Source organism: Lepidochelys kempii, chromosome 2, assembly GCF_965140285.1.
Source record: "Lepidochelys kempii isolate rLepKem1 chromosome 2, rLepKem1.hap1, whole genome shotgun sequence".
Taxonomy (NCBI): Eukaryota; Metazoa; Chordata; order Testudines; family Cheloniidae; genus Lepidochelys; species Lepidochelys kempii.
The window spans coordinates 59,282,010-59,296,277 of NC_136381.1; the positions used below are offsets into that span (position 1 = coordinate 59,282,010).

General features: G+C 39.8%; 1 protein-coding gene across 15 annotated transcripts in view; it reads left to right on the forward strand.

Moving 5' to 3' along the window:
• Positions 1-14,268, forward strand: part of NCOA2 (nuclear receptor coactivator 2) — a 259,553-nt gene that overhangs the window by 155,022 nt on the left and 90,263 nt on the right. For all 15 annotated transcript variants that reach the window (XM_073330891.2, XM_073330882.1, XM_073330888.1 and 12 more), the window contains one exon: positions 3,652-3,824. In XM_073330891.2, coding sequence (XP_073186992.1) covers positions 3,652-3,824 — 173 coding nt within the window. The remainder of the gene's footprint in view (positions 1-3,651; positions 3,825-14,268) is intronic.

The window sequence follows — 14,268 nt, forward strand, 5'->3', positions numbered from 1 at the left end:
CAGTGAGAGCTGTGTGCCTGACCAGAGCCCTGTCCACTGATCCTTCTCAAGAACCAGAAAATCCATGGACATTCTGCTGATATTATGTATGCCGGACCAATCTATGAAAGACAGTTTTGACCTAGAAGAACAGGCATCAATCTCTTAAGATGGGACCTTCTACTTCCAAGTTTCAATCTCTCTGTGTCCCTATCAGCCAGGATCCAACTCCCAAGACTGGTATAATAAGAAGTCGAACCTGGCAACATTGACAAGTCAAAACCCATGGCTGCCAAAGACCACCTCAGCACCTGTGGCTACTCCAAAGCACTAAAGACTGGTATTGCACTGAGACAAGATAGATCACAGCAGTGGACCAAACATTGTTCCCGGCAACTATCTTCTTCCACAAAGAAAGGGAAAGCCTAAGAAGATCTGTTTGCCTTCACTCTGTTCCTGAGAACTGAGCAAAGCCCTTTCATGCTACAGAAACAAGCAACATTGGTTCAGTGTTTGGCTCACCACCAAAAGGGCCTAGGGCTGCTTTGATACCTACTCAATCTGGTACTGACTCCACAACTCTTAAAATGTCAACTCAGCACCCAGTAGCACTTCTGGACTGTCCACACATATCTCAGAACTGGGGACAAATTCTATAACCAGACCCAAAATCTCACAGCACCTAGGAGTCTACATGTTGGCTGCTAAGTGCTAATGGCAGAGAATGTTCACTACAGATATGAGAAATTCTATTGCAAAGTACGAAGCCCTCCACAAGTAGAATATATTATGGAAAATATCGGTTAGGAAGTCCCCGTCTCTCTTAGGCATTTCAACATCATCCTCATTGGTCCTATGAGGCGTCCCTATGAATCTTTTTCTGAATGTTCTCTTCACCTTCTTATTCTCAGAACTGCCTTTTTTTACTGGCTGTTACATCAGCCAACTGGGTCAGTGAACGCCAAGCCCTCATGGCTGGATCCTGCTCCTTCTACCCTGTTTCACTGAGACAAGGTCATGTTGAGACCTCATCCTAAAGTTATTCCAAGAGTTGTTTCAGATTTCTTTTAAACCAGGTAATTAATCTTCTAGTGTTCTTTTCAAAATCCCAGTCTTTCCTAGCGAAATGCAGATGTTTATTTATAGGACAAAGTCTTTTAGACTTTCCCTCAGTCTTGTTTGTTGTTTGAAATAGTGCTGCTAAAGGGCAAGTCATCTTCTCTCAGAGAATTTCTAAATGGATTACCCAGCTCACTTCAATCTGCTACCACATGTCTGGCATACCCCTGCCACCAGACATTAGGGCACATTCAACTAAAGCTCAAGCTATCTTTTATGCATGTTTCAGAAATATTTCCATATTTGAGATCTGCAAGGTGGCTACTTTGAGTAGTCCCCTCTCACTTAAGCTCTGCACCTATGACTTGGCTGCAAGATCAGGTACCAGCTTTGGGAAGGCAGCATTGAAATCATTTAGTTAGTGGCAGCTAGGACTCCTCAGTCCCACCTTTCCGATGGGGGTACTGCCAGTCACCTACAGTGGGATCCACATGGACAAATATATGAAAAGAAGAGAACAGTTACTTACCTTGCAGTAACTGTGTTCTTCAAGATGTGTGATGGGGACCCCGTGACCTACCCTTTATGTCTCCTATTTCAGAGACTCATTTGCTGAGATTCTGAATTGGTGAGGGAACTGAGGGACTGTTGTGGCCGCTGTGCCCTTTATACCCGTTGGCTGAGGGGCCTGGGGGCTTGCAGGGCATAGGGTCAGCCAGGGCTGATGAAAGGAAAGGCGGGGACAATTTTATTGGGGCCCTGCGCTCAGAGAATCGGCCAAAATATCTGTGTAAGTAAAGTGAAATGGGGACAGGGGGCCCAAATTTACCTCCATGGGTTTGAGTGTAGCCCCCACAGACGCTGCTGTTCAAAGATGCCAATCTCATGCATGCACATCTAGCGTGGGAGCCACACGGACAAAAGAATCACAGTTACTGCAAGGTAAGTAATCAATCTTTATATTTTTTTCTTATAGGTAATAAATAAGTCCACACACTTTTCACACTCATTAGGCAATGGCCAACTAAATTCTTATTCCAGCAGGGAGTCACTACACAACTATTCCATTCAGACAAATCTAAGCTGTTGACCCTTGTAATAAATCTAATATATTTTTTGAGACCCTGCTCATGCAAAGGAGGTACAGGTCATGTTGCTATCTGGATAAAGACGGGGTAGCTTGAGTAAATAGCTTTCTCTGGCACTCACTATGAAGAGGAATTCTTCAGTCATTTCAAACTACAGTGTAGGATTTGCCCTTTTGTCTTTTATTGAAATTTTAGAGACTTTTGACATAAAATAATAAAAAATTACCTCAATTACCGTATATACACGTTCATAAGCCGAATTTTGTTTTTAGTAAAAAAGGGAAGCATCAGAGAAAGGGATTCGGCTTATGAATGGGTATAAAGAGTGGGAGAGGTGGGACACAGCGCCGCCTCCACCCTCACAACAGAGAGGGCAAGGGGAGGCAGCAGAGAAGAAGGGAAGAGGCAGGGCCAGAGTCTCTCCTCTTCTGGCCACGCTGCTCTCTTCCAAACCTCCGAAGCAGCTATAGCAGCTCTGGGACTGGCAGGCTGCAGCCGCACCTCCCAGCTTCCCGGAGCAGCTCCGGCCAGGCCAGAGACATCCTCCCCTGGCCCACCCCTGGTAAGGTGGGACGGGATGGGATGGGGAGAGTGTGGGGATCCTGGCCTATGGGAGGGATTACGTGGGGAGCGGTCATGTGGGGAGGTCCCGGGTTGGGGTGGGGTCATGTGCGGGGGTGGTCACAGGGGTTACTCCCCTAACCCCCAGCTTCTTCCGCCCCCTCCCCCCCGCCACCCAAATTTCCCCACTGGTTGCTGTCCCCGCTCATCAGGGTAAGTTGCTGGTGGGCCAGGACATTTTGTTTACTTACGTTTACCTCCATGCCTGCAATGCTCGAGGTAAACAAATGGTCTTGGCCCGCTAGTGGCTTATCCTGATAGGCTGGGAGCCAAAGTTTGGCGACCCCTGAATTATAAGGTCAGCTTATGAATGGGTCATAAAAATTTGCCATTTTTACTTATCCATCTTGCGGGGGGGTACGGGAGGGATTGGCTTATAAACGAACCGGCTTATGATCGAGTATATATGGTACTTTATTAAAACTGAAAGAATTTTAAAACCCAACTTAGTATTCAGCATTTATGCGAGTGGTTAATCATTGCCTTTCACATGGGTCGGACAATGGAAATAGGTTAGTTGGTTTAACTTTTGTTTCTGGGCATTTTCACTTTCTCATGTACTAACAAAATGTTGTTTTCCTTGAGTTCTTAACATGGCAGGGAGGTGCATTTGTGTTTTTGTTTAAATTTTTTTTGCATATTTTTTTTTTAAATTTTGAACCCCATCTCCAAAAGCTGACTGCTTGGGAACAAACAAGTGAACTTTTTGTTCACTTTTGAGCTAATTTGTTTGTTCTAACGTGGACATTTCTACTCAAGAAAGAGTAGGTCGATGAGGTTTTTTTTGTTTTATTTCTTTGATGTTAAATCTTCTTCAAGATCCTAATCTCAACTTTGAACTGTCAGTCATCAGAAGGTGAACAAACAGTTGTTAAAAATAACACATTTTAAACTCGTCTTTCAGCCCTAAAAGAAGCACTGAGAAACGTAATCGTGAGCAGGAGAATAAATACATAGAAGAACTTGCAGAGCTGATTTTTGCAAATATTAATGATATTGACAACTTTAACTTTAAACCTGACAAATGTGCAATCTTGAAAGAAACTGTGAAGCAAATTCGTCAGATAAAAGAACAAGGTAAGAAGACTAGTTAATTGGCTTTGAATATTTTAATTTCTTTGTTTATTTTGGGGTTTTTGGCAAGCCTGGTATTCACTTCAAATTCTCTTCAATTTATCTGTGGTTATTTAAATCACTAGTGAAGTAGGTAGTGATATAATTTAGGTGAAAGGTGTTAAATATCATTTTTGGTGGTGTCTAAAATAGGCTTGATATAAAATTTAGCCGCTGTCTGCAGGGTGGTGAGAGTGAGTCAGCCTGATGTGTGTATTCATCTTCTAATGGAACTAAATTCCGTGGTATTTGTTTGTCATAGAGTTTAAAGTTGTAATACAGGTGAAAGAGTTGTAATACACAAAAGATGAGCTAGTTCAGCATAAGGAATAATCCAAAAGTGTGGAATATGAAAGTTTTCTTAATTCCAGTTCTTGCTCTCCTTTGCACGGATGAATAGATGTTGTGGACTAAACTATCCCTGTCCCCTAAACTCTAACATCATATCCTGAACTACAATAGATTTAAAAGTACCCTAATCTCTAGTCAGAATTCCATTGTAAATGTTAGACAAGAGAACATGACAGTTTGCTTCCGGGGTTTGTCTAGGAGATCAGCTGTTTCTTTTCTTTTGTAATTTTTTCCTATTAAAGAAAAAACTTTAAGAAACAATGGCTTTAAATTTTTTTTGTGATGCCAGTCAATCTATGTTGGACAGGCTGGAACAGTTCCTTGAATGGATGGAGCCAATTTGTACTCCTGAAGTATGTGCATGTTGCTTTATTTTAGGGCTAAAAGGAGATTCTCTCTTTATAATCTGTTTTTGGAGACATTCTTTTAAATTCCATACCCTTTTATCTATATCTTTCACATTATCAATATTACAGGATTCACCGCTTTAACTTTCTTAGGGAAGGTAATGCTCCCTATTCCATATCAAGTGTGTGTGTGCAAATAAAGAACTACACAGCTGTACATTCTAGGATGCTTAATTGAGGGAGACTCTGCAATAGAATCACCCTTGTAATAGATAGCTAGGATGATATGTAGTTTGATGCAACAGGAGATTGGATTAATGGAGACATGAAAATATGATGATGTCTGTTCTAGAAACCAGATGTCTTAATTGAGAAGTAAGATATTCCAGGATATGTGTTGCATTCGGTTTTCACCACAACTTGGGTGTGATCACATCTGTACTGCATAGTAGCAATTTTCTGGCGGCAGGAAACATTTTGTCCCAGTCGGTTTTAAGATATTTTTGTTGGTGCCACCAGAAAAGTTTTAAGAGCAAAGAAACAGCCTATTAGTGTTGCTAACTGTTGTGATTCTATTATGAGCCTTGTGATATTGGATGATTTTCTTATAACCCTGACTCCTGAACCCTTCTGAATATGTAAAAATGTCAGCTTTCATTTAAAAAAAAAAATCCTCGTGGTTGTGGAGAAAATCTTGAAAATGTCACGAGTATACCCTAATGGCTCAGAAACCAGAGGATAAATACAAATTAGCCCCAAATTTAAATCTCCTGGATTTAAGCCAATCTTGTGATTTTGAGTGGTGTGATTTAAGATATTTTTAATATGAGGGATTGGTTTTACTGCAGATGGGATTCTCCTGAATTGGTGGGAGGCCAGATTGTAAAGACATCGAGAAAGCAAGTTTCCCACTGTCACATGCCAAATTTAATTTTTTGTTTCTCTCCATTCCTCACATCACAGAAGTAGCCACTTACAGTGTCACCAGAGTCTTTCACTTGCTGTTTGGTTTAAAAAGTTGAATCAGAAATACTGGAAAACTTTTTGTGCAATTCATTTTTTCTCCCGCATATCGCAAATCAGGCAGTGCTTTGGGGAGAGGTGTCTGGATTGTGCATAGTGCAGGTGAAAGGTAATGGCCTTCAGAAAAATCAAGGGAGCCTAAAGAGAAAAAAATTAAAAATATATATTATAGAAATTAAACAAAGAATGCTAAAGGAAGAACAACTGGGAGAAATTAAGCAAAGCAAAAAGAGCTAGTAATATTTTCTGTTACTGACAAAAAGCAGTGTGAATCAACTATACCTCTGTCCACTCCCTTTCTACGTAAAGCACCTGAATGGCAGATTGTGTGTCCGTTGACAATGAAGTCGTTATATTTGCTTTGTCAGTAGCTATTTTTCTTATGAAATAATAATCAAATGAATGTTATTTTTTAATATGGTTTGATAAACAATGCAGCTTTGCCACCAGTTGTCTTGAATATTACCGTACCAATGGGTCAGCCATAATACAGTAATCCTAAATGCTATCTTTTAATGACAAAGAAAGCATTTTATTTCGTGTTTGAGTAACAATTTATCGCAATGACTTCTCAGAGCTGATTGCCACCTACATTTGATAGGGTGGTTCTGTGTGGGAGCCTGATTTGCTCTCAGTTTATTTCTGTGGCTAATAGTTGTGGCTGGGATAGTGCCCCCCAATTTTTTTTTCTTGTGGAGCTACCATCCCCTACGACAGATGGATGTGCCCCGTTTTCCACTTTTTGCTCCCTCTAATGCTTTTCTGACTCTCTCTCTCTTGCTCTCTTATTTTTTTAACGGTTTAAAATTTTATTTTTGGTTCTTATTTGCTCTTGCTTGGTGTCTCACTCTCCCTGTTCCCACTCAGCAGAAGATAACATGCTTCTTGAAGTGAGGGGAGTCCAGTGGTAGCTCCATAAAGCTACTTGAATATGCTCTTACAGCTTGTCTTGATGCTATGGGAGAAGAGGTGAGACGTTTTGGCCTGCGGGCTGCTAGGGGAGCCTGCATCCTCTTCCATGAACATCCTTAGATAGATTAACAGATCAATGGATTTATGTATATAAGGTAATTTTGCGTCTAATTTCCTGATTTGCATATGCAGATATGCACTACTTAGTCAACATGAGATAACAGTAGAACAAAGCATCTACAGAAGCCCACTATGTACTTACTTTTCCAAGCTCAAAGGCTTGATGTATAAATAATTGAGCAAACATTTCTGAGGCAGGCTAGAATATTATGAATAATAATTACTGCAACAAGTGGTAATAGTTTGCAGCCCTGGGGGAATGAAAGATATGCATTAAATCAGTTATCCTAGATGAGCTTGATTTGTTCCATGTGAGTCTTCACCTGAGAACAATTAGGCTGTGTCTGTTGTCCATTTGAGCCTTTACCTAAAACTTATAGTTGTTGTAGAGCAGACTTTAATCCTTTCTCAGGGGTATTGCAAAACACTGAAATCTTCAAATGAAATTAACAATGTCTCAGGACCTAGAAATAGTGATTAAAGGACTTGCTGAGCATTCCTTTAAGTCAGATGATACTACAGCATTGATTTGAAGATTTCTGGATGGAAGCAAATTTATCTTGGTGGTACCTCAGTGGAAATGGCTTAATTTTTACTTATCATTTTAAGAAAGGCTGGAATGCAGCAATTGATTTACAAGGGACATTCTGTTACCAAACACAAATTACACAAATTAAACATAAAAGTCAGTCTCACAATACAGTACAAATATATCTCTGCCTAATATCACAGAAAGCAGGAACCTAATCAAGGCAAACATACTTAAGAGCTAATTATGATTTTAATTTTGCTTTAAATGCCTCATGTTTTTGGCAAGTACTTCATCATCTCAGACTGGGAATTTTGAGCTTTGGTTGCATTCATTATATAAATATAATAAGTTTTAAATATCTCCAAGTCTTACTAATTGATTCTGTACTTCTAAGGCCTGGTCTACATAGAGTTCTTGTACTGATTAGCTAGTTTGGTTACTGGTGTGATTTTACAGTGATATATTTAAAATGGTACACTTCCTAGTGTGGAAGCAATTATACTGGTATATAAAGGTGTTTATACCAGTATAGCTTATTCCTCTTGAACTATACCAGAATGAGCTCCTTTATACAAGTATAACTGCACTCACATTAGGGAGCTGTATTGTTTCACTGCATCTGCTTCAAAACTGGTATAGTTAAAGTGGTGCAAAACCTGTAGATAGACAAGCCCTAAGACTGAGATTAAAAAGATGCTGTTTCCTTATAGTCAAGCGTTTTTTATATTGTTACACTGCTGAACCCCCATAAACATGAACTTAAGTAGAGACCCTAAAGAGACAGCTGACAAATGTAAAAATGACACATTTATATTCAACAGATCTGTTCCTGGTGTGTATTCAGAGTTGGATTTAATTACTTTAATTAAGTTTTCACTACTTTTTATTCTGCAGACCCAATAAAGCTGAGAGACAGAATTGGATTCTGTTCCTCCTTGTGCATCATAAACAGAATTGCTTATTAAGTTCAAATTACAAGGCAGTCATTTACACCATGCAACTACATTGAAAAGCAATGGGTCGTACAGCTGTCTCTGAGGGCAAAATGTGATCAGTGGAATCTCTCTCACAGGTGATAAAGCACAAGAAAGAAAAAATGTAGCTTGATTTTCAGTTCCCAGGTTGAGTTTGCAGGGTGGGCAGTCAGAAAAAAAGATACTATTTATCTTTTATCCTGGTACATTTTATATGTAGATTATTGAGAGACATTAAATATGGACTGGCAAACAACATTTTTGTAGTCACGTCTTAGAAAAGAACGATATTTGAAACCCTTTTAAAATGCAGTATTGTACAGATTTGTTTTATTATAGCTTTCGTGACTACAAGTGAACATGTCTGTGTAACTAACTTCATTGGATCAGTCAAAAGATTTTGTAGGCTGTAGTTATTGCATGTAATTCTAGCCTAGAAACTAGTGTTCATAACGATGGAGTATTTTTAGTACCTTGGAGGAAAAAGGGGAGCTTCTGCAAGAAAACTTACTTTCCCTGTGAGGTCTCTGATTGATTGTATTATTCTACAATGATTGGACAGAAGATTGGGGATATCCAGGTAGGGTGAGAAATTGCATGCTGTGATTTCAGCAGGAAGATCAAGTAAAATATTTATTCAAATGAATCCCAAATGCAAATGTGTGTATGGTATTTCCTTGGTTGTATATTTCTTATAAATATAGGAGAACAAAATTCCCAGCTTATTGTACATGTATGATGTGAAAGGGTTATTGTAGATCAGCATATTGTGTTTAAATGTTAACATTATTTTGGTATGTTGATAGAAATGTCAAAACACATTGTCTGTCATTTCGAGCCTAAATTAGGTGAATCTAAGGGCTAGCTGCGGTGGCAGCGCTTTAACGTGGCTTGTGTGGTCACAGCACAGCTCTGGGAGACAGCTCTCCCAGTGCTCCAAAAAAACCAGTCTCCCCTACCAGTGCTGGGAGCGCGGCTGCCAGTGCTGGTGCACAGTCTACAATGGCACTTCCTCGCGCTGAAACTTGCTGCGCTAAGGGGTGTGTTTTTTTACACCCCTGAGCGAGAAAGTTGCAGCGCTGTAAATTGCCAGTGTAGACAAGCCCTAACAAAGTATTTGCTCACACAGGTACCAGAATAGGGCTCACAGCAGTAATTGCACAAGTAAATTAGGTGCACATTTGCATATATTTTATTTGAAAATCAAGCCTTTGCTGAGGGAAGGGACTTTTGAGGACAGATACCACTGCATATGCAGAGCAACCATGACTATTTCTTTACTGGATTGTACTTAAGGAAGATATTGAGTAAAGTAGTACTTAAGGGATACGTCTACACAGCAAGCAGCAGCCTGCAGCAGCAAGTCTCAGAGTTTGGGTCAACCAACTTGGGCTTGCACTATGGGGCTAAAAATAGCTGTGTAGACATTGTGGCTCCAGCTAGAGCTCAAGCCCTGAAGCCTAGGGTTGGATGCGAGCTTCAGAGTCTGAGATCCATCCTGAGTCATAAAATCTGCACAGCTTTTTTTAGCAGCGTAGTGTGAACCCTGCCAGTCTGAGTCTTTGGACTCAGGCTCTGAGACTCACTGCCACTCAGTGTGCACACATACCCTCAGTGACTTAACAGTGTAAGTCCAATTTTCAAAAATGACTTAGGCACTTGAGACGTAGGAGCCTAAGTTACTTAGGTGCTTTTGAAAATGTCACCTATTGTCTAAAGACAACGTATCCTGGTAAAGGCTCCAAGGGCGAAGAGGAAGTGAACTATCAATGAAGAAGGCCTCTCCTCTCTGTCACTGGTTGTATAATACAGGCCAAGGCCCAAACGGAATCTTCTGATACCCAAGCCTTAACAAGCATGCAGTAAGATCTTCACTAAGAAAACCACAGACCCTTGCTCTGAGAATCTACCCACTCCCACTGGTACAGTAAAGTAGTTTTATGCTTAATCTTAAACCTTTCCCTCCCACTGCTGCAGGATCATGAGACCCCACCATTGATTGTAACCCTAACTGGATGATTAATCTGTGAAGATATAGCATCAGAAATGCTGCTTACCTCAACTGTAACTGGCATACCCCTCTCCCAGTCCATGACTGAGCAGATTTCCAAGAGGTGTATGCCATTAGGAAGAAACAAGCAGTTTATATTGTAATGTTGTTGAGGGTCTGTGTTTCACCCTTAGTAGACGACACAAAATTCCTGCACTCACAAGGGATATCTTTCCTGGCCTGGTCCAGAGTCCCAGATCTTCAGGCACCTATCTAGGCCTGCTGTGGTAAAAGCTCAGACTATATGAACATGACAGCAAGGAATATATTTTGATGCAGTTTAGTCTTGTTTTACACAAATTGTCAGTTCAACGTTCATATCTGTCATCAAATAGCTGCCTCCAAGATGAGAATGATGATACCAGGAAGCATATTGCTGCTGGAGCTCACAACAGTGGGACATCCATTTATCCTATCTCATGTCCTGTTGTCCATACCTTGTTTTCTGAATTCTGTCCCATGCAAAACCAACCGGAAACTCCTGGATATTGCACGGCTGCCTGCATGTGGATCCAATGAATAATGGCTGGGAACCAGAAGCCAAACCATTAGTTGAGACTGACAGCAAGGGTTTTGCAGCCCAAGAGAGAAGATAAGGAGAGAACAAAGAGAGGTGAAAGTGGGTACGGAATCCAGCCATGAATGTATCATCATTGGTTCCGAGTGAAAGGATGCATTGGAGGGAGCCAAGAGTGTTGTACCAATAAAATAAAAACCAGCAGGATCTTATTAAAGGGAAAAAGGAAAAATACCACATTTATTGTGAATACAGAAAGAATCATAGTAAGCAGTTAGTTATAGCTATAACATGCCATTCAATCTCATATTTAGTCACACATTCATTCATACAAACACACACACACACACAGGTTCTGCAAGGTTGTTATCATAGTTACCAGCCTTAGAGTTGCTCATGCCAAGCCACTGGCCAGGTGGCCTGGACATGAGGAGGGAGCAGGGCCTTGTCAGATGCTCATCTGATGCTCCTGGAAGTTGGTTTGCAGAATCAGACCCCCAAAGTTCTCACTTTTTAGAGTCTATTTTTATAGGAATTTCTTCCTATGCCAGTCTATGGGAATTGCTTCATCATGCTGTTGCTGAATCAATCAGCAGATAGCACATTCCTGACGGCTCCAAGATGTTATCTTGTTCTTTGGTTCTCCCATTCTTGAGGCTGTTGGGTGGATTCCAGTCTGCCCTCCGAGTGGGGTCCTCTGGTTATTTCCACTTGATGCCTTCTTCAGCCGATGGACACTGGATTCTTAGGCTGGCACCTCCCTGATCATTCAGTTATTATCCACACCAAGCATCCATCCAGATACATCCTCTATCTCTATTTTAATCACAATTGTTAATACAACAAAAGGGTGGGGAGTCTCTGGGTGCTGTTTCTGTTGTTAGAGTATTGCTTTGAGTCTCTCTCTCTTGTGAATTGCTTTGAGAATAGACTCTGTCTTAGAATGTACTAACACAATTAGCAGCTTGCAAGTTTCATACATAGAGGGAGAGAAACAGTACCAAAAACCAAGAGACCTCTTCATTAGTAATACCCTGGAATTTAAACTCTGGGGAATCAAACTCATTTGTGATGTTAATACAGAACTTCTTTAATATGATCCAACATAATCCCCCTTTTGACACTAAGATTTATAATCGTCAGTGTCACTTTCTATGTAGCCTATTCAAGAGAAAGTACTGTGAGGCAATTTGAGTTTGTGATTCCAATTCATCCCACATACATGATCCTAGTGATGTATCTTTACTACAAGGTTCTGAGGCAACAGGCAAGGTGAGGCACACCCACTTTTGAGGAGTCCATTCGGTACAACCTCTAGTGTCCAATAGCTTCCCTCCCTCCCCAGCCCACTGGCTCAAGGTCCAGGGTAGCCAAAAGGATCCCATGTGTAATATGGGGAGTGGGTTAACCTTCAATACCTTTGCCTCCAGGGACTGTTGGTATGCAATTTTGACAACAATTTCTCCCATTAACAAGTCTGGTTTACAATAGTGGAAACATATTGCATCCATTCATATTGATAAGTGTCAAACAATGATCTCTTTCTTTTTTAACAAATGCATCAAACCCTTAATATTTCCCAATATGACCCAGAACATTTTGTGTTCCAAAGTAGCTAGTGCAAGTATCTGCATTTCAGTGCATCCCATAGCTATGGCTGTGTAGTTTCCTATTTCTAATATTTTTTTTTCTTATGGATAAGCCATGTGGTAGTATTAAGCCATTACTAAAGATTCCATTGGCCTTTTAGGTTACCCAGACCAATTTGGACCAAGTCTACATTGGCATGTACTTGTTTTTGTATCAGGCTGTCCTGTAGCTGGGACAGAAAGCTTAATTTATTTTTAAGTTCCTGCAGGTCTTCAGTATTTTTTTTTTTAAACACACAACAGTGCGAGCAACAACACAAAACACAAGACAAAACATAGAACACAGAACACAATTTCTATTGTGACAGTAGATTCATGGTATTGGGTTGCTTTTCAGCTGGCAGCTTTTCCTGATTTTCTGAAAGACAAAAAGAACATGTTTCTACCCCTTTTGGGGTGGCAGATTATTGCTTAAAATATTTCTTTTACAAATACCCTTGCTGATTGCAGGCAAAACAGAGAAATTGCCCCCATATTTTCCTGTTTTTGTTCTATAGGCAGGCCAGGTTTCAAAGGCTTTTATCTTTTAAGGGTTATGGGGAAATTATCCCACTGTTTAGTCATTAAATCCCTGAGTTTTCCTTCTTATACAGCAGACCAAGTTTATAATGTTTTTCCTGCTGTGTTAAGCTTTAAGTTGTATTTACAGGTAATAACTGAGAAGCATCATTACCATACGACCTTAAAGGATTTTTCCAAAAATCATACACACTATACGTTGTTACAGGGATACTTATTATCATTAAATGTATTAAAATTATCTTGTTATCCCATGCCTTTTATTTAGACAATTTGTTTGCTGACCAGGTATGTCCTTTATCTGCAGCTCCTTTGTGCTGCTAGTTCTTTCCTTCCTTTATCATTTAGGTAATTTGCATTTTCACAGAAACTTCCTGCTTTTGGATTTAAAGCCATCAGCAGCTCAGAGACTCTATCTTAAAAGGGACACAATCAACTTTCACCAGAGTTTTGATTACTTTTAACTTCTGCTTCCAAAACACACAGCAATCTGAAAAAGAAAACCCAACCTATTGTGGCTCCCTTTGGAGCCCTAATAGCATTTTAATTAAGTAGCATGGTATGTTTGCATTTCTTTTGCCCCTTCTACAATATACCCTGCACATGTTCTGGGGCAAATGCACATTCCTTCCATAGTTTAACTTCTATAACATTATCCAGATCCATTTTTACATAAGGTGTCACTATTTCTTTTGTTGCTTACAGAGTTTTCATGTACCTTTATCAAAGTGACAGTCTGATTACACAGAGCCATTTTAAGACTCACTGTTTCTAACATTGCTTCTTTTTGTTTTGTGCACCTCACCCCGCTGTTGCTTCAGAGAGGCACTGTCTTTTTTTAATTTTTTTTTTTTACTACAACTCTCATCTGCTATTTTGTTACAAAAACAAACAAACAAAAAACAAACAAAAAGAATCCAAAATTTTTTTTTTTTATATTCTCCTGATTTTGACTGCCCTGCTGCAGCCACAACTTAAAAACATTTTAAATTTTGTAAAGCATTGAGTTACCTTTTAAGGGTTAAATGCCAAATCCCAAAGCCAAACAACACTAATTACCTGTGTCTAGCAAAAAGGTCTGTCAGTTTTGCAACTTTGAATTAAAGAGTCAAATGGATTTTTAGTGGCATTATTTAAAACAAAAACAAAACTAACTGGTCCTTAGAACTTTACATATTTACACACACACAGACAGATACATACACATTTTCTTTTCCTTAACATCCCTTCCACACTGCTCTGTTTTTTACATCTTACATTCCCTTTATACATTTGAGGCAGTTAAGTTCCAATAGAACCCTCTTATGTTCTTTTAGCAAATTTGACTAAATTGTCCAGTCAAATGATTTTAATCAGATAGTTTATTTTTGCCTGGCTAATTTACAGACATTCCTTTGGAAAAGGGCCCATTTTT